The 24554-nt window shown below is 47.7% G+C and overlaps 1 protein-coding gene across 14 annotated transcripts in view; it reads left to right on the forward strand.

The window, feature by feature from the left end:
* Positions 1–24554, forward strand: part of LOC117236237 (potassium voltage-gated channel protein Shaker) — a 187797-nt gene that overhangs the window by 149819 nt on the left and 13424 nt on the right. For all 14 annotated transcript variants that reach the window (XR_004493824.1, XM_033498999.1, XM_033499000.1 and 11 more), the window contains one exon: positions 21990–22113. Coding sequence is in view for 13 of the 14 variants with exons in the window: in XM_033498999.1 (XP_033354890.1) it covers positions 21990–22113 (124 nt within the window). In the remaining variant the exon portion in view is untranslated. The remainder of the gene's footprint in view (positions 1–21989; positions 22114–24554) is intronic.

The following is a 24554-nucleotide window of genomic DNA, read 5'->3' on the forward strand; positions in this document are numbered from 1 at the left end:
CACTGCAATGCTGCCACATGCTATTCCATTTCCTTCCGGCCGGGTCGAGCGCGACCCGAAGTTTCACGGAGGGTTCGTCTACTTACATGGAACGGTACGTCGCGTCGCAGCGATGTAGGTCGGTACGATGGTGTCATGGAAGTCACGAAGGAGGAACGGGCGAATTCCAATGACCGACCAGCCGAGATCGAACCGCCTCTTCGATCAATGGGCCGCCGACATTGATTTCCACCCATTTACCCGACCAGCTGCACGCCTTTTTTTCTTATTCGATGAATGAACCTGCAGCACGGACTAGAAACTCGTTACACGGGGGAACGCCGGCTTGAAAAACGTTTGCCGGGGATTAATTAAGCGTCACCGATCGTTAGGCCGAGTTCGAAGTTGTTTTTGTTACGCTATCGATTGGAAAATCCCTTCGGAGAATAGGCTTTCCGGAAATGATTCAGGGACGCTCGAATTCTATTTTCACGACGGAACTTTCCAGTTGATTCGTATCCCTTTCGTGCCAGATATTAACCAGCCAACGAGGCAATTTTTTTCTCTGCCTGAACCACCAACGGACCGTTTACTCGCTCGTTATTCGTATTTTTCACTCAGAAATCTCGAGTCCAAACTACCTGGAAAATATCTTTTGTCAGAGACGCGAGCCACGATGCACAGCGATGCTGAGGTTCGCTTCGCGTTCCGCGATCCTCTACGGCCCATCTCCTCTGTCTCGAATCGTCGGGCGAATAACTCGCGCGACCATGTAAACCAACCAACCAATTCGTCCTCGGATGCTCGCTCGTCTCTTCTCTCGAGACTCTGCGAACTTGTCCGGCCGAGTTGCTTCAAGTCGCAGCCACCGATTCAAGAAGAACGATCGTTTGGCTAAAGTTCGTGTTTACGCGTTAAAATAGCGAAAGGCGCAGGGACAGGAAAATACAAGAACAGCGGCGATCAATGAATGGGTGCGATCGATCGAACGAACGGATAGCCAGCGAAAGCGTGTGCGTAGGTCTGCTGGAAATCGTCAGGTATTAACACGTATCTGGCTCAGCCACTTTTAACCAACGGAATGGTAGCACTGTTGGAGAAATGTAGATGGCGTAGCAGGTAGTACGAGGCAGAATATAGCAGTGGTGCACGCGTGGGCCACTCATTCATAATCCGACATGAATATGTAGCACCAATACCTCTTACTCGTTAGCGAGTAACGCGAACTGCGAAATATCGTGCGGCAACCGTATGAAAAGCTAGCGGAGTACGTGGCCAACGTTATCCGGTGTCACTACGACGTACTCCATCTTGTAAATCGATGCGAGACCGTGCAGGCGAGGCGGGAAAAAGTAGAGGGACCACGGCAACCAAGGATGAAACACGGAAAAAAAAAAAAGAAAAAAAAAGAGAATCCTGTAGATTCGCCAGTGTGGCCGAGTTCGACTTCATTGATCGAGCAACGCGGCCGCGTTGTAGATTTCAGTCGTCGATTTCTGTCGCATGGAAAATCCGAGAAAGCAATGGAAACGAAACGGCGAGATTCATCCGCGCGACTCCGCAGCTTTCCGATCGATCGCCACTGGCGTTTTTCTCCGCGTTCTCGTGTCGCTCTATTCGCGGCAAATAACGCGCCAAGTCGCAGATGAACTGGCAGATTGTCGGGCCGCTTTGTAACCCTTCCAGGCGCGCGTTGCTCGCACGATTTGCGAGCCAAAGGGGAAACCCGATCGGGTTTCGTAATTTCAGGGGAATCGCGGGCTGCATCGCCGGGCCGAAAGAAATCGACGAATCGAGAGGCTGGAGCGCCTGCAAACCGAAATATCTTACGTGCCATGTCTTCGCTGACGTCAGCGTTATACAATTTCCTTGGAAATATCGTGCGAATTACGGCTTGCGATTCGTTACTGTTCGCCGATGCTTTGCGCTGGAGCGCGATCGTCCTCTTACGTAAGCCACGTTCGTTCCGCAATTCCATTTTTCACAGCCAGCTTTTCTACATTCGTGACTTATCGATATTCCTTGGGAACGCGCTTACGGTTATGCGTTTAGCGACCAATACATGTACAGTTTTACATCTGACATTAAAATTATCAAATTTCCACGGCCACGCCAAAAGCACGAGCTTTCGTATCACGAAAAGTGTGGAATTCGCGCAGCCAGTCGTTGCCCGCTAAGGGAACTAATACAACGCCTGTATCCATTAATGATACAACTTCGTATTTCATCGTTAGTACTCTTAATGAACGGAAATATCGATTAGACGTTCGCTTCTCGCCGAGTATTGCTCGTAGCGTAGGCTAAAATGCGTGCTTCCAACGTGACGGATTAAGCTGATCGAGCACGTGACACGGGCATACGTTCTAAACGATACACAATCGTTGTTCTACGTTCGTGTAACTTTTTCCAACAACTCGAAACCAGGTTAAGAGATCGGTATGTTAACGTTGCTTTGAAGATAGTCGCAAGTCCTTGAAATTCCGAAAGATACAACAATCGTGAGGAAATCATGGAATTGCATGGTCGATGAGGAAATTCGAAAGCGAGCAGGATCGGGTATCGTCGGTGTTTGGTTGGGCGAACAGAGAAGCGCGACTACTATCGATCAACGCTAGCAAAAGTCCCCTGGAGAAATAGCGATCGCTGGCAGGAGAGAAGGATCGGGCGCAAGATTAAGTGGTGCAAAGGGAAAAAAGTCAGACAGCAGGAAAGAAGAAAGGGAACGGCGCGGCGGTGGACTAAGTCGGCACGGGAGGAGTGCGCGCGCGGTCGTGTTTGAGCGCGCGCGTTGAACAAATGGCGCATGGCCGACGAACGGATACGAGAACTCACGAGGACGAGCGTCTTTATCGTTGTCGATGTCGTCGTTGTCGTTGTTATTGCGAACGTCGTTAGGCTACGAACGTATCTGCAAGCAGCCGGATGACCTGCGGCCCGATTTGTCATGGTCGTCGAAAGACCATTCGAAACGAGTACTTTTTGCCAGCGTGCTCGATCGCGACCAACGGTCTGCCTTATCCGCAGAGGGGGGAGAAGGAGGACCGTGAACTGGGGCTGGAGGCCGAGGTGGGGTTGCGGAGGGTCGCGAGGATGCTCGAGGGGAGGGTGGCAGAGGGTACACCTCGTTGCCCAGCATGATTACGCAACAGCCATTGATCTCCTCGTGCCTATAGTCGAAACCTCGTGCTCCCCACGATGCCGGACTAAGTCGCGTTCCTCTCCAGGGACAGCGTATCGCGCTTCCACTCGCTAAATTTCACGCTGCCGCGAGGCTGGCTGGTCGTCCAACGATCATCGCGTAGCGAATTTTCCTTTGTTCGTCGTGTGATCGGACAGACGTTTCTCGTCGCACGTTAGCACAGGTCCGACAGCGGGCCAATGCACGCGCTCGTCAGTCGCACGTTGGGTGGCTCGTCGAGGTTGGCGGATAAGCGCGTAATCGGCGCGCGATAGTCCGCCGACGAACTTCGTTGCCTCGCAGATGCGTATGGTTTCGTGAGACGAACGACGAAACAGAGAGAAAGAAGGCGAGCAGGCGGGTAGTAGGGGCAGGCGAGAGGGAGAGAAACGGTAGGTGGGGAGCGTGGTGGGGTGGGACGATTGGAGCGAGCGAGAAAGGAGAGTCGTGCAGGTGAAAAAGTGAGAGTGAGAGAGCGCTAGGGGGAGGGAAAGAGAGGCAACGAGGTATTTGTGGAAGAGCGCAGGTTTGTAAGCAAGTGGAGGGGAGGAGGAATAGAAGGGGAGAACGCGTAGAGTCGGGTACAGGGTGAACGGAGAAAAGAAAAACAGCGGTGAAGAGAAAAGTAGGCATAACGGATGTGGCTGGCGTTTATAGCGAGCTTTTGTTGCAACACCGCGCCTTCTATTCGCGATATTTCTTTGTCGGGTAGTTGCCAGCAGCAGGGCGATCTCTTCTCTGCCACCACCACCACCACCACCACCACCACCGATAGCAGCAGCAGCGGCGCGACCGCCACCACCGTATTACGAACGAGGCCCACCTCCACCGGCGCCAACTTCCACCGCGTATCCTCCACTGGCGCTTCGGATACGACAAAGACGGACAGACAGAGCTAGAGCGAGAGAGAGTGAGAAGGGAGAGAGGGAAGGAGGAAGGGAGCGAGGGAGGGAGAAAAAGAAGGAGCGAGCGTGTGCGGAAGGTAAAGCGGTGGCGGTAGGTTTCTCAGACGAGTTCTCGTCGGCGTAGCGCAAAGGTGGAACGGAACGGAAAACTACTCTGTCGGTCGGTCCGTGGTCCTCGTGGTCGGGTGTGAGGCGCGCGTGCGAGCGAGGCCGAGAGCGAAAGGGGGCAGGCGCGAGCGGGGCGATCGGACAGAAACGGGTACGTGCGTGGCGATCCGAAACGGCGAGCGAGAAGGAAAAGAGGAAAGAGGCGAGAAGGAAGGAGGAGGGAAGGAAGGAAGGACGGAAGGAAGGAAGGAAGGAAGGGAGGAAAGAGGAGGGAAGCGAAAAGGAAGGAGACCCGCGGAAAGATCGCACAGTGTGTCAGTGTACCGAACGTTGCGTTCAGATGATAGGTGCCTCCCGGTGGAGGCGCTTCAGTCGGCCGGCCGCGATCCGTTTGATCGAGATTTTCCGCGCTGCTGCGACGACGAGACGCGTGTCGCGGCCTCCGTTCGCGTCCTTCCGTAGCTCGTCGTCCTCTTTATGACCGTCGTCGTGGTCGTCCCCGTGACCGAAGGCGTTGTCGTCCTTGACAACTCGGTCTCGTTCGCCTGGCCGTAGTTACGCGTCGAACGGATCTCGATGGCTCGTGCGCCGTGGATGCCACCGTGCTCGACCCGCCTCTCCACTCTCGTACCTTCGTTCGTCGTCGTGGTCGTCGTGGTCGTCGCCGCCGTCGTCGTCGTCGTCGTCCCCGCTTTCGTTCCGCTCGCTTCTCCCGTCCACCGACACCACCACCGTCAGTGATCGCGAGTGAACGATGCGTCAGAGTAACGGAACGTACCGCGTCAGTTAACGGTTCCTGTATGTCTTCTCTTCTCGTCTCATCTCTTCTCGTCTATTCTCTCCTATCCGTTTGCCACGTCGCGTATCTCTTCGTTCTTTTTCTTTCTCCTCCCTTGGACAGTCCGCCGTTGCTCTTTTCTCTTTCGATCGAAACGCGGCGAGCAGACTGGCGAACTGTTGTGCGCGGATAAAAAGAACGCGCCGTCACGGTAAAAGGGAGGATCGAGCGAGAAGGGTGCGTGTGCAAGCGTGCGAGTGCGCTGCTGAAAGAAGGGTGCCAGGTATTATTATAGCGAAGAGGAACGAGCGTGTGAGCGAATGATAGGCGATAAGAAGCGAACCGAGTGCGAATGGAGATGTAAACGTTAAACGACTGGAACGATAGAAGGGAAACACGGGAGAAAGCGAGAGAGAAAGAAAGAGAGAGAGAGAGCGAGAGAGAGAGAGAGCGAAAGAGAGAGAGAGAGAAGAAGGAGAACGGCGAGTTGAGAAAGGAGAAACGCAGGAGGACGGTCGAGGAGAAGGGAAAAAAAAAGAACGAAGAGAGAAGGGAAAACGGCGGAGAATGGATTTTCGGTGGGATTGAGGAAAGAGGAAAAGAAAGAGGGAAAAGGAAAGGAAAGAGAGAGCGAGCAGCCATTTTGATAGGTGGCTGTGTGTTGTGCGCTGCTGCCGCTACTGACTGCGCTGCTGGTGCTGCCTCTTAGCGTCGCTGATCATTGGTGTTCGCGTCACAGTGATCGTTTTTCATAGTGCTCGTGCTGGTTCCTCGTGGTGGATCGGTCTCGTGTCGGTGTCCGTTGGTGTTGGTGCGAGAGAGCAAACAAAGTTGGACAAGGCCGAAGCGAAAGGGAGGAGGGAAGGAGGAAACGAGAGGGACAGAGGGAGGGTAAGAGAAAGAAGAGAAGAGGAGGGTATGCGATAGACAAGGCAAGGGCGGGTTGGGGGCGGCGAGTAAAGGAAAGGTAGAGGAGCGCGAGGGAGGTGGAAAGGGAGGGGAGAGGAGGTGGAAAAAGGCAAGGGAGAACTCGAGAGGAGCCAAGAACTACCGGTGTACCGAAACACACGTACTACGGGGTTGCGAGTCGCAGAGTCGTGAGTTGGTAGTGGTGTGCGGAGAAGAAGGAGGTGGCGGAGAAAAGGAGGAGCAGGAGCAAGAGGAGAAGGTGTAGGAGAAGTTGAAGGAGAAGTAAAAGGAGAAGGAGGAGAGCGAAGTGGAGAGGAGTGGAGAAGCATCATCGGGTGCGTGTTGTGCGGGGGTGCACCGCTCTTCGGGGGCATGGGGCTCGGGAGGGGGATCCGCCCCCTCTCGTAACCGCCGCGAAGCGCCAAGATTTCCCGCACCGAGTTCATCGAGAAATGGGGGCTGACCCCTGTCCTCAAACCGAGGCAGGACCTACGCCCCCACCGGAATAGTGCGGAGGAACACGGGGACACGAGGTACGACCACTAGCCATCCACGTCTCTCGTTCTCTATCTTTTCGATCGGTCGATCGTCAGAAGTTACCTTTTTTTGCATGCGGACCTGCGTTATTAACTTCCAAACAACACCTTACGTTCTTTCTATCACTTTGTACTATTCTGTACCATTCTCTACTGTTATATACTGTTACTATGTTACTGTTAAATATCGTTACTATGTTACACGCGGTATGAAAAACCGCCGATCGTCCGCCACCGTTCAATACGGTGCATTTGTTCATGATCTAGCGTAGTGCAGTTAGACTGACACGGTTTAAACGTTGTACGCGATCCCTTTCAGTTATTAAGCTCGCGTAGCCACTTAGCGATAGCTCGTTAGTCCACAGCTGCTATTTTAGACACTACCGATCGCTCGAACGTAGATGCGAATGCTTAGACTAGGTTTCTTTAGATCTTCTTCTCAGCGAGTTTCTCTTACTACACCGAGATCCATGCGCCTGCCGTAGCGATCGCGATTCCGCAGATCCAAGAATAGGAACGTGCGCGTGATCGCCACACAATAATCGAACGTTTCGCTTTCACGCGATGGCTACGGTCGGACAAAACGAGGTATCCGAATGTCCGGAACGTGGCGTGTTCTAACGTGTAACTCGAGTTTATCTCGGCAACGGGACGTTGCGCAGCTATCGCCACTAAAATACGTTTACGACTCGGGCTCAAGTGCGGCACAAGCAAACAGACGGAGAAGGCGATGGCGAGAAGGAAAAAGGGTGGATACGGCCGCGATACCGACAACCGTATCTCCATCCGCTCGTTTCGTTTTTCTACGAGAACGTGGCCGTATCTATTCCTGTTTACGGTTGGTGGCATGATTCGCGTGATCGACGGCCCGTGTTTCACGCCTCGTTTGTGCCCGCGTTCTCGCTCCTGCCTGTGTACGTGTCCGCTACCGTGCACACGGCAAAGGCTGATGGCCGAAGGGAGGCGAACAAATGACCAACGATCCGGAAGCGTAATACATGTAACAATTTTATACCCGGCAATGCATATTGACATTCGATATTTGCTTTCTGTCGTCGCCTCGTTTCTCTTTTCCATTTCCGTAGCACGCCAGAATTTCTTGATATTCTATTTCGTTCGATTTTTACACCCCGTTTTTCTTTCCGGTTCCCTTTGCCTTCGTTGGTGCGCGTAATTGCGCGACAAATTTCCACGCTCCGTCGCGATATTTTTCGACAACGCGTCCACGTCACGTACTTCGTCATAGCTCGTTTCAACAACGACAGACAATTCCACTTTCCGTATCGACTTTTCCCAATCGAAATTCGCGAACGGTCCATCCTTTCGTTAAACGCACGCGTTCCTTTCGTACAACGCGCTCGAAAGTTACACAAGAGTCGGACTCGTGTTCGAGAAAATAAACCTCAGCTATGTAGCAACGCCTCGCCGCTCCTTCGACTCCTCTTCACCGAGATCCGAGACGCGCGAACCAATTACGCTAATACTTTCGCCAGAAATTATCGACTGCTGGAAAGGTCGGCTGTCTCTAAAAATAACCGGACGTTGCTCAGCGACGTTCGGACACCGCGCAAAGCATCCGTTGCACGCGCAACGCGCGTTAGTCTCCGCGTGTCGCGTATACGTGAGAACTCGCTTTCCGTCCTTCTCCAAAGACAACACGGTAATATTCGAGAAACTCGACTGGAATTTACGTGGCCAGGCGGCTATTCTTTGTCGGATTTTCAACGCGCCAGCATTTTTTAGCCTCGAAGCCGATTCCTACGTTGAATATCGAAGAGCGTGGAACGTCGTGGCGTTCGCTGTAATTGATTACGATGGACAAACGATGTTAACGAGAGCTGCCGTCTATTCGACGTGTTCGCTGATGGGTCCATTACGACCACTACTTGCATAAATATTTATGAACGTAACCCCAGCGGTGGGGCGCGTACGTGTAATGGCGTTTCGATAGACACCGGGGCGGTGGCTGTTTCGCTAGATAATTTTGGTCGCGATCGCGTATCGCGCTGCATTCACATCGTTGCAGTAGGATGGATCGCCATTTGCCTACGAATCTCTCACGCGAAGACGAACTAACGAGCGAGAAAGCGACGCCAGGTGTTTGCGTGTAACCGAACGGAAACTCGCGAAACTACTTTTTCAAGCTCGCGCGAGTTTTGCGTTCGAAGGAAAATTCGCAATGGAAAAGTCGGACACGGAAGGAGCAGATGGGCGGGGGGGGCAAGAAGAAGACAATAGCGAAAATTACGATCGACCAGGCTAACTCGATTAACGGAATCGATCAAAGTCCACGCTTTCTCAAGTAACAGGACGAATTAAATCGAATTAATTTACGAGGTAATTTTGACTTTCTCTTGGAACCTGCGCAAGCTTCCTCGAAACGATCGCGTCACCACGAATTTCTTCGACAAACGTTCTACAAACGTAAGAAATGCAACGTACGAAAGTAAAAAAGTTCCAGCAACAAATTACACGACTTTCTATCCGAATGGCTGTGGGCCAAATTGCCGCACGATGACAATGTGACAACGACTGTGATTGTCAGATTTATTACAGCGTATTATCTTTGTCTGTTACGCTCGTGTGTGACACACGAAGTGAGAAAGGGTTCGGCCCGGAAACGAAGCTAATGTCGCATACGGAGATCTGCTTACTCGAACGAGATTCGTGAGACGAACCGCGAAAAGGAGGGGAAAAGGCTGAAGCAGCGGGGAGTTTTTTCAAAGGAGAAGGTGGATGGCGGACTTGCGAGGGCATCACGGTGGAATGCACGCGGCAGAAAGTGGCTGCTGCGGCTGTTCTCGCCTTCGGTCGAGTGACGGTTTTTTGCTCGGTTTTTCGCGTCGTGCGTTAGAACGCGCGTAGGCGGGCCGCACTCGCCAATGTTTGCCCTGTGACAAGCCTGTTCCAGTGGTCGCGTGCTTCTGCGGAGGCACGTGTGTGCTGCCCTCGCCGAACCAACCGCCCTGAAGCTCTTGGAAAATGCTCGCTTGCCTCGCCAGTCTTCAGCTTCCGCGGACCGTGCGAACCGCAAAGTGGTTGCGATAAATTTTAGGCTGCGTTCGTGCTCCACGACAATACGCTACTGCTTTTCAGCTAATTCAGGTAAACGAGAATAAGTGGCGCAATTGACGTCGAAAGCGAGGCTGGCACGTTTACGTAGAGAAAGTTGCGCAAAGAAATGGCAATTACAATTTTTCGAAAAACTATGGAAATATTAGCCGCTGGTTCAAACATCGTTTTTGCTCGTTTCATGTACGGTTTTTCTGTAAGCTGTCTACCGAAACTGTCGTGTATGTTATTCTTGGTTAACGAGACGGCGAATTTTGTCATTGAAGCGCAAAGACAGATGACAGACAGACAACGCATCGTTAAACGCGATTTCATTCCGGACAATGGTTCGAAATGGAACGAATTCGGCGATTTAAGTGTGGCGCATGCAAAATCCTGTCGGCGGATCGATCATTCGCGTTTGTTCGTTTTGCCTCGTAAACCTCGTTACGATTACCAATTATTCTACATCCTCGTACAGGTTTCCAACAAAAGCAAGTGTTCTGCATTCCCTAGCCTTTGACTTTCTGCATTAGCCGAGTTCAGCATTGCTAATTACGTCGAACCAAGCTACAGCGTATCCAGCGTCTCCGTCGAACGAATGACGACGCTCTGCCTGTTCGAAAATTCCACCCTCGTCCTCCCTCGTTCGAATTCGGCAAAATGTTTGAAAATTGGGAAAAAGAAAGGAACGACTTCTTAGCGTTTGGAAAGCTGAAACGAGTGCAAGTTCGATGATGGATCGAAGCACTGGTAGGGCGCAGATCACTCGATGGCGTGGAAAAAATGTGCAGCATCGAATTTTCCGCCGCTCTTGGCAACGCTCGATGCTCCAAGTAAGTGCAGTGCTCGAGGAAATCAGGCGACGCGCGGCGGGAGGCCGCCTTTTCGTCTAACAGCTAGCTCGAACCGTTAATGACTCGAAGCGAGCTGACAGAGTATGCCCTCGATGACCATCGCGGTTCTCGAGAACGCACGATCTCAGGGGTCGACGAAGACGTCGTTAGTACCTCGATTCATCTATCTCGTCCGCTAGGGAACGTTAGAGCGAGCCTAGGGGATGCATGCGATGTCAGCTTTTCTCTTCGTCGTTCTCACAGTTTCGCCGCTGATCTCTCTTAATGTGGGTCAACTCTGTACTGGATTATGCTGCAGCACGAATGCACGCGCACGATTTTCAAAACGAGGTCTCCGCCACGGATACTCGGCAACAGCGACGGAAGGTCATCGGGAACACGGGGCGCGTTTGTAAATTCGGCGAGCGTGCAATTGGTCGCACGGGCTTCAGAAAGCGAACAGCCGATGAGGAAACGTTAACCCATTGCCGTAACATTAACGCTTAGACTACCGCGTGGATCATATATGACCCACGGTTTCTCGTGAACGCCACGGTGGTCATTGATTCAACTTCTTACAATTGTAAAAATTGAATGAAAATTGACAGTTAGGACATTTTTAATGTAACCGACGAATAGAAGATAATTTGAAATAACAAGTGAATAATTAAACATTTTTATTAGAACATCGATAAAAGAGAAATGAGAACAAATCTTGCATCTAACGGTGCACTGTGTTAAAACACTATGGCGTGCTGAGCGAAACTTGTGATTTTGGCGTGGCGGTCAAAGCGTTAACGCGTCACCCGTATTCGAGTGACAGCAAAGTTTACGGTAGAGCCGCGTCACCCGTATTCGCGTGACGCTTACTTGACTACTTGCGAAGGATCGTCGTAGGTATTTGAAAAGATGTTCCAGAGGAGATAATAAAACTATTGGATTGTTGCAAAAGTAATAGGAAAATGGTTTGTTAAAAAAATTATTTGGAATGTAAAACTTTAAACTAGCAAAAATCGGGGCCCGAACGTTACGGCCGAATGGTCAGGAAAAGAGTCGAAGCGACGCAGACAGAGTGTCGGAATTTGAAACGTGAGATCGTGCGACTGAGTAGATAACCGCGGCCGAGTTTAGAAAAAAGCAACATTCGATACGTTCATATTTGGCCCGAGGCTAACACTACGGGTGAGACTCGAGATATTCGCGTTTGACATGAGATTAGACCACGAGCCTCACTCGTTTCGCTCAAATTTCTCGTTACGGCTCACACACGTAAAAGTATGGCAAGAGGTTGACGTGGTAACGCGGCTAGCTACGAGTTTCTATTGTCTTGGCAACTAAGTGATTGCGGATTTTGTCATTACCACCTAATGACAAAATCCGCAATCACTTAGTTGCCAACCGAATAGGTTTAACGTTCGCCGTAACGTCCGTCACGCTTGCGTGTTCCGTTGCTGAAAAACGTCCGCCACGTTTGTCAGCATCTCCTTCTTCGGATATATAATTGTAGCAGCGAATGCACGCTTTAATATCGAGGACGCTTGTATTCTATTTTTGCTCGGAACGATAGGGTAGCTGTTTACCAGCCAATGAGTAAACGAAGGAGAGCGCTTCCGCACTTGGAACGCACATCACGCGTACATTTTCTCAAAGAAACGCATTATAATTGGATGCAGCAATGGCGACAGCTTCTCTGAACGCCCGACCATAAATTCCTTAATATCAGTTCGCGTGCATCTAACATTTTCCGCGCTCCAAGGGGCACGACCATTCCGCAGGCAAACGTCGTGTACGTCGTTCAGTGTACGCAGCTTCTTTAACGTGGCCGTGAATCGCGATTCAACGCGGCTCATTAATTGCCTGGGACGTGCAGCGAATCAGACGAGAACCACGCAACATCCAGCTAAGAAAATAACGAGCGTTTACATAAGACGGCCATTCGGGGCGACCGTGGCGGCCTGTAGCGGCAGAAACTATCGACGCTTCCGATGACCGGCAATTTACGCGCCACCCTATTTTCGCGGACGAGGTGTCCGTCGACGTTCCTCGTGCAACCGCGACTAAAATATTACCTACTAACTTCTTCATTTTTTAATCTTCCAAGCAGTGAAATTCAGATTTTCGTCTTAAAGATCGCAACAGCATCGAACCCGTTCAACGCGTTCAGCGAAAGCCTCGTTGTGCTTAACACTTTACCGACCGCTAGCGATTCAACGGCGTACGCACGTCCGATCGGTAGCTCAGACGCAGATTCTCCGTGGCGCTGGCTCTGTTTCGGTTTAGACTCTTCAATACCATTCTTTTCGTTCATCGCGAACGGTAAGTTTTTCAAATTGGTATAAAACTGTGCGAGTTTATAAAGCAACGCAACTGACGCAACTGAGCAAGATACCTTAGTACTAAATAACGAATTACTGCTCGAATAATGAGATTATCGACGACAAAAAGCCGATTAATAGGCTATGGGTCGGTAAGCGTCGGTGACAAAAAACCGATTAATCGGCTATCGGTCTGTAAAGTGTTAACCGTGGCGCTGTTCGCGTATTGTGGCGAACCGTATCTTTTCGTAATTATTTTCTTCTCGTAATTATTTTTACTCTTTCAAATAATCCTAAACCACCTGCATAAAGGAAAAAAAGAGCAGCGCGATCGCGTCGATCGGCATTTCTCGCAAATAAATAATGGCACAATTCGACACGAATTCGTGAAAACCCCCGCCACTAAAACTTCTTCCTCAGTCGATGTCTCTGTTACTCGTCGTTTCCCTCTCATCCGGATATCTTCACCGACAGGCGTCCTGGGAAAATATCCTGCGGCACAGTCGGCACTCGCGGTCCAACGCCACCAATTTTGCCTGTCACTGTCCAATTTATAGCGACTCGACGATATTCCTGATGTTCTGTACGTTGTGTAATGGTAACGTTCGATGCCTATTAAGGCGGACTGCAGTCACCGGCAGAAGACAAACGTCAGACGTGTCAGCGTGTAATTGATAATACCTGAGCCGACCATCACCTTCAGCCGCAAGTTAATTCTATTTGCGGCCTCCGTCTGCAAGTGCGCGGAGAAAGCTCGGGAACTTGCGTTTTCACGGCACGAGTTTTTTCTTCTTTAAAGTTTTACATTCTAAATAATTCTCTTAATAAACCATTTTCGTATATCTTTTATAACAATTCAATAGTTTTATTACTTCCTCTGAAATATCTTTTCAAATACTTCCGACGATCCTTCGCAAGTAGTGAAATAAGCGTCACCCATATTTGGGTGACGCCGCCTTACCAAAGACGTTCCTGTCACCCAAATATGGGTGACAAGTGCAATTTCGTAGGTACGCTGTAGCTTTGCAATGGAAGCTAGGCCAATGGTTATCGAGGCTGGCTTTTAGAATTTTTCTACCCGACCTATGCCAAACCGTATCCGAATTGCGACCCTCGCGAATGTCTCGTCGGTTTTCATAGGAAACCTGTCGGCTGATTTCCACGAAATTAAAGTGTACGTACGTGTATACTATTAGGTTGGCAACTAAGCGATCGCGGATTTTGTCATTACCACCTAATGGCAAATAATTGACAATAACCGAAGCGGGAGCGACATTGGTTTGCTCGGAGGATTTCTTCTCAGATGTTCAACAGACTTGAAACGAGACTACGCTTCCGTGGAAAGAAGGCGGTTTCAGGTATCTCGCAGTCGATGATTTCCTGAGGCATTTGTAGCCTAACAATTGTACCGGTTTCCACGGCGAGTAAAGAAAGGCCAGGTTGTAACGTTATTACGTCGGACAAAAAGCTGCAGAAAGTCGGACAAATATGAGAAGCCGATTCTCTGTTTCGCTACGATGCTCGTTGATAAAAGCCCCGTGTAAGAAGAATCCAGACTTTCGTCGTTTCTCATTTCGCCGGATGCCAACAGACCCGTGTTCCACGTAATCCTACACGCTGCCGTGGGGTCATTGCTGACTCGCCCAGTGATTACAGCGTCTGCAGCGAAAAGTAGAATATCAGTTGGCAAAGGTAGAATCTCCGTGGATTAACTCGGCCGTGTTGTCGTCTGACCATTCGAACTCGCGAGCAGAAACGACGAAAGAGACTCGGTCGATGTAACAGGGCAAAACGATATGCAACGATCTACGTAAAACGTATGGCAGTTAGGTGGGTCGTAAGCCGCGTGTATTCGATTTCTCCATCACGCGACTTTTGCCCCGGTTAGGCTAACGAACAGAGTCGTTACTCGCCTCGATAGCTCGCCTATTCCCAAAGATACTACTCGGCTCGTAATTTTGAAATAGTATTCGCGTATCGTGGAGAGGATGAAGGGCAATTCGGCCGTATTTCCGATCGACTGACCGCGGCCAATCTTTCGTTGGCGTCTGCGAGATCGCGTAGTTACGTGTAGTGCAACATCTAATTAAGTGTTCGTTCGATCGATGGTGTGGAGTATGAGTGCGAAGTAAGGAACCGATAGGACTTCGGAATGTCGAAGAACATCTCGAAACTATCAGAAATCCGCTCAGCTGTAATTGAATTTTTCCATCGGTCATCGTGTCATTTTAAATGACAGCGGTAGAGCTGCCACGTTTCAGAATCCTTCAGACAGACGTTCGATGTAATTTCGAGAACAAAGCGTAGCCGGGTTCGGGATGACTGCGTCCTGTTGGTTGTTTAATATCGATCTGCGAATTGTTGCGAAAAGTAACTCTTTATCGGCCGTGTATCTTCGGAACGGTGTTTTCCTTTCAGTTTCGAAGATAGAAACGTTTATGGCACCTTGGCGGTTATACCGCGTGCCCTGCCTTTCAAATACAAAACACGCGTCAACAAACACGCGAAGCTTCGCTCGTTAAATATCGCGCTATTTCTGACCAACCGATCGCACCTCGTTCGTACGACGAGTTGCGTCTAAAAACGGTTCTATCCAGTCACACGTATCCGAGTAAACGGACGAAAATATAAAAGGCGAGGACCCCGAGTGACGTCTTGACATTTACAAGCTTTAAATCCGCCTAGTGAAACTAGCTGGATTTCCTGCAGCCGAGCAGGATCCAGTCGTACGCAAACATATCGCATTTCGAAACACAACAATGCTGCAGAAAATAAAACAAACTTGCCAACGTTCCGTGCTCTTTCGATTTTCACGAGCTGTGTTTCTATTAATGCCGAGGCTTCCGGATGCGAGGCTCGTCCACTTGAAATATACCTGCAACGTTTCGCCAGATGTTTCGCCACTGACGCCTGTTTTCACGACCTGCTCATCTACATTACGTAGTTTCTGCTTTCGTCGCGGATAAATGATAGCCGACCGACCACCGTTTCGGATCGGAAGGGCGCGTTACGCGTGCAGTTGCAAAGCCTTCGTCGTGTAACATCTATTGAGTTTGGCAACTAAGTGATTGCGGGTATTATCATTACTACCTAATGACAAGATCCGCAATCACTTAATTGCCAGACCCGATAGTGTTTGCCCCGACCAATTTTTCAACGCGCGGTTTAATCAACGTCGTATGATTCCATTTAACGTCTAACGAGCGTGTGATCTTTTTTTCTCTCCGAGGACCACCGTGCGTTGTGGGAGGACGCGATCGGGAAACGAGGAAACGTGCGATTAACTTCGCGATACGAAGGCGACGGACAGAAATTGGAATTTTCACGGGCACAGAATGCGCAGCGCGCAGCCGATCGTGAAACGAGAACGGTGCGTGTCTGTTAATTAGCCGTTCATATTCTCGTGGTGGGACGTGGTGTCGTTGCACGCGCGCTTCAGCTCGCTGGACAACGACAGAGCACATGTTTTCTGGGTCACGGTACAAGACGTCCGACTCGTTATTTCCGCGAAGCGACGCGCTATTTTCAGTCGCTCTTCGGATACGTGGGCTTCGAAACGAGTCCTTTTCCCCGCGGTCTCTCCCTCGTCTCTCTTTCTCTCTCTCTCTCTCTCTCTCTCTCTCTCTCTCTCTCGCTCGCTCGTTCCCATTGACGACTGGAAATAAACTGTTCTTCGCGACGCTGACAATGCGAATGGCTTTTCATTCAACCCGCTGCACTCTTCCTTGTTGCTGCATCTTAACGGAAATACGATCCGGTGGATGGGAAAGGGGACGATGAATACGGTTGTTCCCCCAATTAGGGAACATCAAAGTTGAGAATATTAATTGCGGTCCCTTCGAGTGCTTGTTAATTGACTTCTATGGACGATCGTCTGACAAGAACAATAGCGTTGTAACAGCGCGGACAACAATGATTCGCCGAGCTGGATTTTTATTTTTATTTTTGTCTCGGTTGATCCACCGCTCGGTAGAATGCCTCCATTGTGCTGCGTATACGCGCTGCGTATTAACGAGCGGATCCGAATTAATCCTTTCAGCAAAATATATCTGCACATCGCGTGAAAAGCGTGCACTATGAAATTCTTCGAACACAGTGTCGAAACGACTACGGTCGCTTTGCGAATTTAGCATGTTCGCTGTAATAGCGGGGACCCGCCAGTGGAGATCGGAGAGGTTTTTAAAGAAAATCCTGTCGATAGGTGTAGAATCGCGAAAATGGAAAATTCCTTGTCGACAGGAAGAGTCGCGTAACTACAAAAATGGAGTAACGTCTGTTTTTTTTTTTTTTTTGTTTATTGAGTCCAAGAATACAGTTTTAGGTACATATTCACAATAAACGGTGAATTTTTGTACCGATACGCGGCGGTACGACGTAGCCATGCTGTATTATGTGTCGGCGCTTTACATTTTTCGTTGTATAATACAATTTTTGGGTTTAAGCCGCTGGAGAGCGGAGCTTTTTTATGTATTTACAAATCGAGTGACCAACAAGGCGTATCAGTTTTAACCCTTTGCACTCGACGACTTTTTCGCCCGGGCGTAGCAGCTACTCCGGATGATTTAGCGCATACGTGACGCGTGTCTTACAGTTAGTGTGAATTGACTTCATATACAAATTAACTTGCAAAATCATTATATTTTTGTACGATATTTTTTTCCATTTTATTTATACCATAACTTATAAAGCATTCACCAAGATGCATTCTTGATATAATTAATCATTTTTCAACATTTCTCAACAGTACAAAATCAAGTTCATCTTCGTTTGAACGAATTTCACTTCCAAAAACCACTTCTTTAGGGTTTCTAAACTATACAATACTTTTGCCATGATCGTCGAATCCGAACTAACGTCGAAGACGTTGTTTCGACACCATAGTTGAACCATAGTTTCGCAGGGATATGGGATTAAATATTTTATCTCCATTTTAAAGTCTAACACTTTACACTTGCCAACAAAGAACACAAAGAGCTAAGGAACCAATGTACGAAACAATGTTGCAATCTCATCGATTGAAGATGTCGAAATCTAACATAAACAGGGACTATCGCCTCTGCAAAGGGTTAATCGTTCGAATTAAAGTAATTCGATGAGAAAATAAAAATTGCAAGCAACGCTACATCGTTCATTCACTGGTTTTGGTTCTCCAAAGGATCAGCTGACGTGAACGGACTAAATGTTTTTTCGGTCGGTTCTGGTAACCGAAGAACGAGAGGAAACACGTGCTCGTGGATGCATCGTGGCGGCACGGCGTATCTATTTTTGCGACACATCAAGCTATTCTCAGTTACGCTCCGACTGCACAGAGTGCATCGACTGTCATCGGTGCTCTAGGAATAAACCATATCCATCGCAATGAACTAATTCGTACGTTACATGTGCGGCTCTATATTTTCTTCTGTGTTGCGTGGAACCGCAGCGTCAAGTTTCCCCATCACTTACATCATCGACAAACTTTGATAAATAGTTGGCTGTAGTGGCAGGTAATTAAACGACAAAATTGAAATATCGATATTTTATGCGGTCGCAGGCCGAATGTATCGTCACATCGATCGCCGTTACGAGGCTCTTCCTTTTTTTATTCGAGGAAACGTTCGTGTTTTGTGTCTCATCATTGTCGTGTAATCAGAGCAGTGTCAGGCTCGAGCGTCTGATGCCAATTGACTGAATCTACTCGAAAACCCATCCACGCTACGCAGTGTATTGGTTGTCCGAAAAGTTTCTATCGTTTTATGAGGGAATAATAGAAGCAAAATGGTTTTTGTTTTATGTCGAATCACGTACGATCGATTTTGTTCTGTTGAGATAAACACCACGACATTTCACAGACTTGGTTCCACGTTTGTATGAAGCTGCGTTGTTGTAAACAACACGTTTGCGAAAGAAAGACACTTTCCGGACAACATAATACATTTGTCCTTTTTTGTATATAAAAGTTGAAGTTGTTTCTTGTAGAAATCGCCGCAAGGAAGGTGCATTGTTGTAAAAAACACGTTTGCGAAAGAAAGACGCTTTCCGGACAACCTAATACATTTGTCTTTTTTGTATATAAAATTTGAAGTTGTTTCATATAAAAGTTGAAGTTGTTTCTTGTAGAAATTGTCGAAAGGAAGGCGCATTGTTGTAAAAAACACGTTTTCAAAGGAAAGATATTTTCCGGAAAACTTAACACATTTGTCCCTTTTTGTATATAAAAGTTGATGTTGTTTCTTGTAGAAATTGCCGCAAGGAAGGTGCATTGTTGTAAAAAACACATTTGCGAAAAAAACACACTTTCTGGACAACTTAATACATTTGTCCTTTTTTGTATATAAAATTTAAAGTTGTTTTATATAAAAGTTGAAGTTGTTTCTTGTAGAAATTGTCGAAAGGAAGGTGCATTGTTGTAAAAAACACGTTTTCAAAGGAAAGATATCCGGAAAACTTAATACATTTGTCCCTTTTTGTATATAAAAGTTGAAGTTGTTTCTTGTAGAAATTGCCGAAAGGAAGGTGCATTGTTGTAAAAAACACATTTGCGAAAAAAACACACTTTCTGGACAACTTAATACATTTGTCCTTTTTTGTATATAAAATTTAAAGTTGTTTTATATAAAAGTTGAAGTTGTTTCTTGTAGAAATTGTCGAAAGGAAGGTGCATTGTTGTAAAAAACACGTTTTCAAAGGAAAGATATCCGGAAAACTTAATACATTTGTCCCTTTTTGTATATAAAAGTTGAAGTTGTTTTATATAAAAGTTGAAGTTGTTTCTTGTAGAAATTGTTGAAAGGAAGGTGCATCGTTGTAAAAAACACGTTTTCACAGGAAAGACATTTTCCAGAAAACTTAACACATTTGTCCTTTTTTGTATATAAAAGTTGAAGTTGTTTTATATAAAAGTTGAAGTTGTTTCTTGTAGAAAATGCCGAAAGGAATGTGCATTGTTGTAAAAAAACGCGTTTGCGAAAGAAAGACACTTTCCGGAAAACTTAATACATTTGTCCTTTTTATATATAAAAGTTGAAGTTGTTTCTTGTAGAAAATGCCGAAAGGAAGGTGAATCCTTCTAAAAAACACGTTTACGAAAGAAAGACACTTCTCGGACAACTTAACATATAGGTTCACGTGCTCACACACGTCTCACCTGATAATTAATATTTTCCATATTTGACACGACGTATGTTACGTGTGGTACAGTTTGTAAATTTCGCATCTCTCAACTCGTAGCTACGTTACGTTCTGAGAAGTCAACGTAGACAGCGGCGAGAAAATCGTATTTTAATGGAATAGTTGTGGTTCCATCGAGATAGTTAGCCGGAAATTGCGTAAACTTACCGGTTTGATATTCATGCAAATGGGTTTCTTCGTCGAATCTCCTCATCGAAGAAATATTCTCGTCGATCTCGATGAGGAGACAGCTAGGCGATACCGTGGATAGAAAGCGTGGAACACTTGGACGAAAGCTGCTTTGAGGAGGAATTTACGAAAGGTCCGAGAACAGCATCTGGCATCGAGCAGCGACCGCAGCTAACTAACAAAGCGCTTTCAACCCGGAAAATTCGTCCGACCAAGCTCGCCTTTGTTCGGCGTGGCGCGATGCCCGTAGACGATTCATTACTCGCAGAATCGTTGCGTTTCCTCAGCTAATCTGTCCTTTATCTCGCGCCGGAATCGCTGCCGACCTACGACGAGTAGCGCGAGTAAGAAACATTTGTCTTTGAGCACAATGCTCGCCTGTGGCGAGCGATAAGAACACCGCCATCGTCTTCGAGAACTCGTCCGTGGCGCGATAACAATTAAACAAGTTAGTTTAACACCAACGCTGTTCCGTGAATGTGGCAATGAAAAAAAATCGGAGAATTCCAATGCAACGAAACGATTTAAAACAGAAGACATTTCAAAGGAAAAAGCGGTGCGCAACAGCGAGAAGAATGTCGGGAATCGACCCAGGACCATCGCGACCCCGTCAAGTGGAGCGTGGAGATGCTGTTTGGCGGCACATCTCGCTCATACTTTCCGTTTTCTTTCGCTTTTATTCTTCTCGCGCCTTCCCACTTTGCTCGTGCAACACCTCGACGCCGCCTCTTCACCATCCTCGCTCCCCTTCCACAAGGAAATTCAGCGAAAGCTCGGTGATTCTTTTCCGAAACGTTCGCTCGTTTCGCTTACATCGTCACATTCGTTTCAACTTAATCGCAACGACGCATATAGCATTCTCTTACGATGGTTGTGCGAATGCAACGAGACAAGTGCAATCTGCTCGATGCTACGAAAGCTACGTAGAATCTCGTACGAAGCGGTAGATCGAGCCGTAAGTTTCACCATATCTTTACATTTTCATTTCACCCCAATGGAAGGTGGTTCCTTGGAAAGAGGAAAATTTTCAGCTAAAGGTTTCCAGATGATCTTTTTTGTAATCGTATAATCAACGATCATCCGTGAAACATCGTATCATCGAACGATTAAAGTCACCGTGGAAGCAGCGAAATAAGGAAACGCGATCGCAAGCTTTTCGAAGCTCGAGATAGACTTAACTTTGAACGGGGTATCCGAGCCACATGGAACTTCGCTCGCGAAAGAATATTCGTCACACCTGTGTCGCAGTGAACGACTGAAAAACAATGATTGTCGAGTAACGCGGATTCCTGGCTCGCAGCCTGACACTCGTTATTTCAATTGCTCATGGGCGAGTGTTGATTAAGATTTGCGTAACCAACTGGCGCGTTGCCTGTCGCACGACAACCGGTCCTCGAACTTCCGCTCGAAATGGATCCGCGGCTTTCTTCCACGGCGTGGGTCACGCGAACTTCTTTCGAGAAAAGACGGTGAACCGGACGATCCGGCCGATTTATGGGGCAAAAATTCCCCGCGTCCTGTCAACGTTCCCTGGAACATCGCGTGAGCCCGTAAACGTAGTCGTTCGGATTTCGTTCACCACTGCAATTACGTGCGTCTTTCTCTCTCTGTCTCTCAGTCGACGATCTGTCGAATCGCATTAGCCCTGGCCCCTAGATTTTCCACTGCAGTAGACGGCTAATTAACGAACGTAGGCCATCGATAGCCGATGTTACCGGCTTCCTGTTCTCTATGTCTGTGTGTCTATGTATTCCATTGATCCACTTTAGCGATCGAGTAGCTCGATCGGTGTTAATTCTTGATCGATCTGTCACTTTGCCGATCTATCAAGCTATCGCAGTCTACTAGGCTGTCGACCTAGTGGCTTACCAGTCTAGTAGCTCATTAAGAGAATAGCTGGGTATAGGGGCTGTTAGCAGTGCAGAGGTAGCGCAACCTAGTTTTCGTTTGTACGTCTTATATACAAGCAGCGTGTTTCGTGTATGTACATATGTATTTATTATCGCTGGCCGTGATCCGCGGACACTTTAACCACGCGGCTGTCTTTGTTTTTCAGATCGCTGCCGAAACTCAGCAGCCAGGACGAGGATGGGCCGAACCCACACACCCAATACACAGGCGTCACGCAGTTCGAGCCCATACCGCACGATCATGACTTTTGCGAGAGGGTCGTCATTAACGTGAGCATCTTCACTCTTTTAACTGCCTCTTGTCCACCTTGTGGCGACTGCACGTAGCACTCGCTTACGATTCCACTCGGATTCCCCTCGGATACGCTGTTACAATGTGTTTCCGCGACGAGTGTCGAACGTCTGTCGCGTTTCCCTCGCGAAGATCAAAGGAATATCAGTGTACGAAGAAAGATGAGCAGGAACGATTCTTGACGAGTAACGATTTACATTTTGGCCAATTTCTTTTCCATTCTCCAATACGATTAACGCTTTGACTGCCGCGTGGACCATATATGGCCCACGCATATTCAACTTCTTACAATTGTAAAAATTGTACGAAATTTGACAGTTGGGGCATTTTGAATATAACTGATAAATAGAAGATACTTTGAAACAAAAAGTGCCCCATTGAACGATTAAACATTTTTACTAGAACGTCAATAAAAAAAAATGAGAACAAATGTCGCATCTAACGATGCACTGTGTTAAAACACTTTAAACATAAACGTGGCTCGTCGATACAATCTGGACGATAGGTGGTCACCTTTTTGGTCCGATTCTTAGCAATTTTTCATCCTAACTGTTTAACATTTTTTTATACCACTCTCTGCAAAATTTTCGTGCCAGGTACGCTTGCCCTTCTTTCTTCTGCATTTCGTGTCGCAATCTTTGTCGAATAAGTATATTTGACGGCTCTGGTGAATGGCACTGTGCAAGGTGCGTTGCGAGTGCCATTCTAAAATCCGATACCTCGATTTTTGTTTTTGTTGCTTGTTTATAGAGCATCATCGCGTTTGAAATTGATGTATTTAACAATAACTCTAAAGCTAATTTTATATACCACTCGAGGGATCTTCTATGTGGTGTAGAACATACTATCATTTGATCTGATAAATCTACAGCACATTTTCCTCTCTTGTAATCTACCACTACCATTGCCTTATCAGAAACATAATTTTTTTTCCGGACCTCTACCATTTCGGTCGAATGTTTCGTCGAAATCATAAAAATAATCATAATACCGTTTACTAATATCTTCTACGCGTTTCAACAATATATCCCGCACGTTCTGCTTACGTCGAAATAACCAATGCGAATGGTTTGTTGAAATAAACGAAGCCTTGTTGTAATATGTCGCTATCAATAGTTACCAAGACGCCACGGTGGTCACCCGTGATCACCAATAAGATAAACGGTCCATTGGGGAATAATGTTGTCTTACATCGTCAATTTATTATTCTTTTGCCATTACATGCTTTGAATAATAAAAATACTCCCGTGGCGTCCTCAGTGAAACGCGTGATTTCGACGTGGCAGTCAAAGTGTTAACTATCATAGCGACTATGAAACTATACCGAGGAGCGCAAGGTATGGAAGACGCGGCTGAAACTCCGGAGATTCGAACGAACCGATCGAATTAATGTAAATTTCGTCGCGCTTTCTTCTGCGCTGTGTTTGCAACGTACAGTGATAAACGGCGCCAGTTACCTTTCACGTTTCTTCCATTCACCGGTTTATCGGATAATTGCAGTCGAAATTCATAGCCTCGTAACTACGAGCTGCAAGTCAGCCTCACAGAAAAATCTTGCCGCCCGTATCTGATCGCAATTGTCCGGAATAACGAAACGTACTTGTCGCGATATGTCAAAGGAAAGAAATAAAAGCGTAGACGAGAGAGAAAGAACGAAAGAGAACGATGTAAATGGTTTCTGGATTCGCTTCGACAATCGTCGTGATAGGATATATCGTTAGTTGCGATGTGATCGTTAACCAGCCAGCTCGGGCCGCATTCAGATCGATTTCCACGCGTTTTTCAGTCAACGACTGGCGCCGTTTGCTCGCTGCGCGTTCCTCCGTATACTTCTTTTCTTTTCGACTAGGCAAGATTATCTGAAGACACGAAGTGACCTACAGACCGTATTTTGGCAGTCGTCCAAGTTCGTCTTGGAATCAGGGGCAATATAGTACCAAGGTCGTATTGTGTGAACGAAATTATCTGTCCTCGTGGATGACACGACTGCATTGCGCCAATTACAGTAAAACCGTTCGATCGTCAGTGGAAAAATCCGCCATGCCGATCGTTCACCGGCCTCGTCCATTCCTTCCATATTTCTCGTCTCCTTGTCGCGTGTTGCGAACGCGAATTGACAGCGCGTGCGAAATTATGAAAACCCGATTTATCGACTATCGCTCTTTGTTTCGTCGGGTATTCTACGATCTTTGTTCTCTAAATTACCAGCAGACTGTGCATCGTATCTTTACCGTTTGTTCATCCTCGTCGGGTTTCGTTCTCGTCGCCACGTAATTGCAAATTGGAGACACGCGCGGAGCACAGAAAACGATCGCCGTGAAAAATCGTGACCACTCACGGACGTTCGATAACGCGACTAAATATCGAACGGTGCAGTCGGTGGACGATGCACGCGCGTGTGTTCGCGGATCCAATCCAA

Source organism: Bombus vosnesenskii, unplaced genomic scaffold (genome assembly GCF_011952255.1).
Source record: "Bombus vosnesenskii isolate JDL3184/JDL3185 unplaced genomic scaffold, Bvos_JDL3184-5_v1.1 scf7180000013340, whole genome shotgun sequence".
In the NCBI taxonomy this organism is placed as follows: Eukaryota; Metazoa; Arthropoda; class Insecta; order Hymenoptera; family Apidae; genus Bombus; species Bombus vosnesenskii.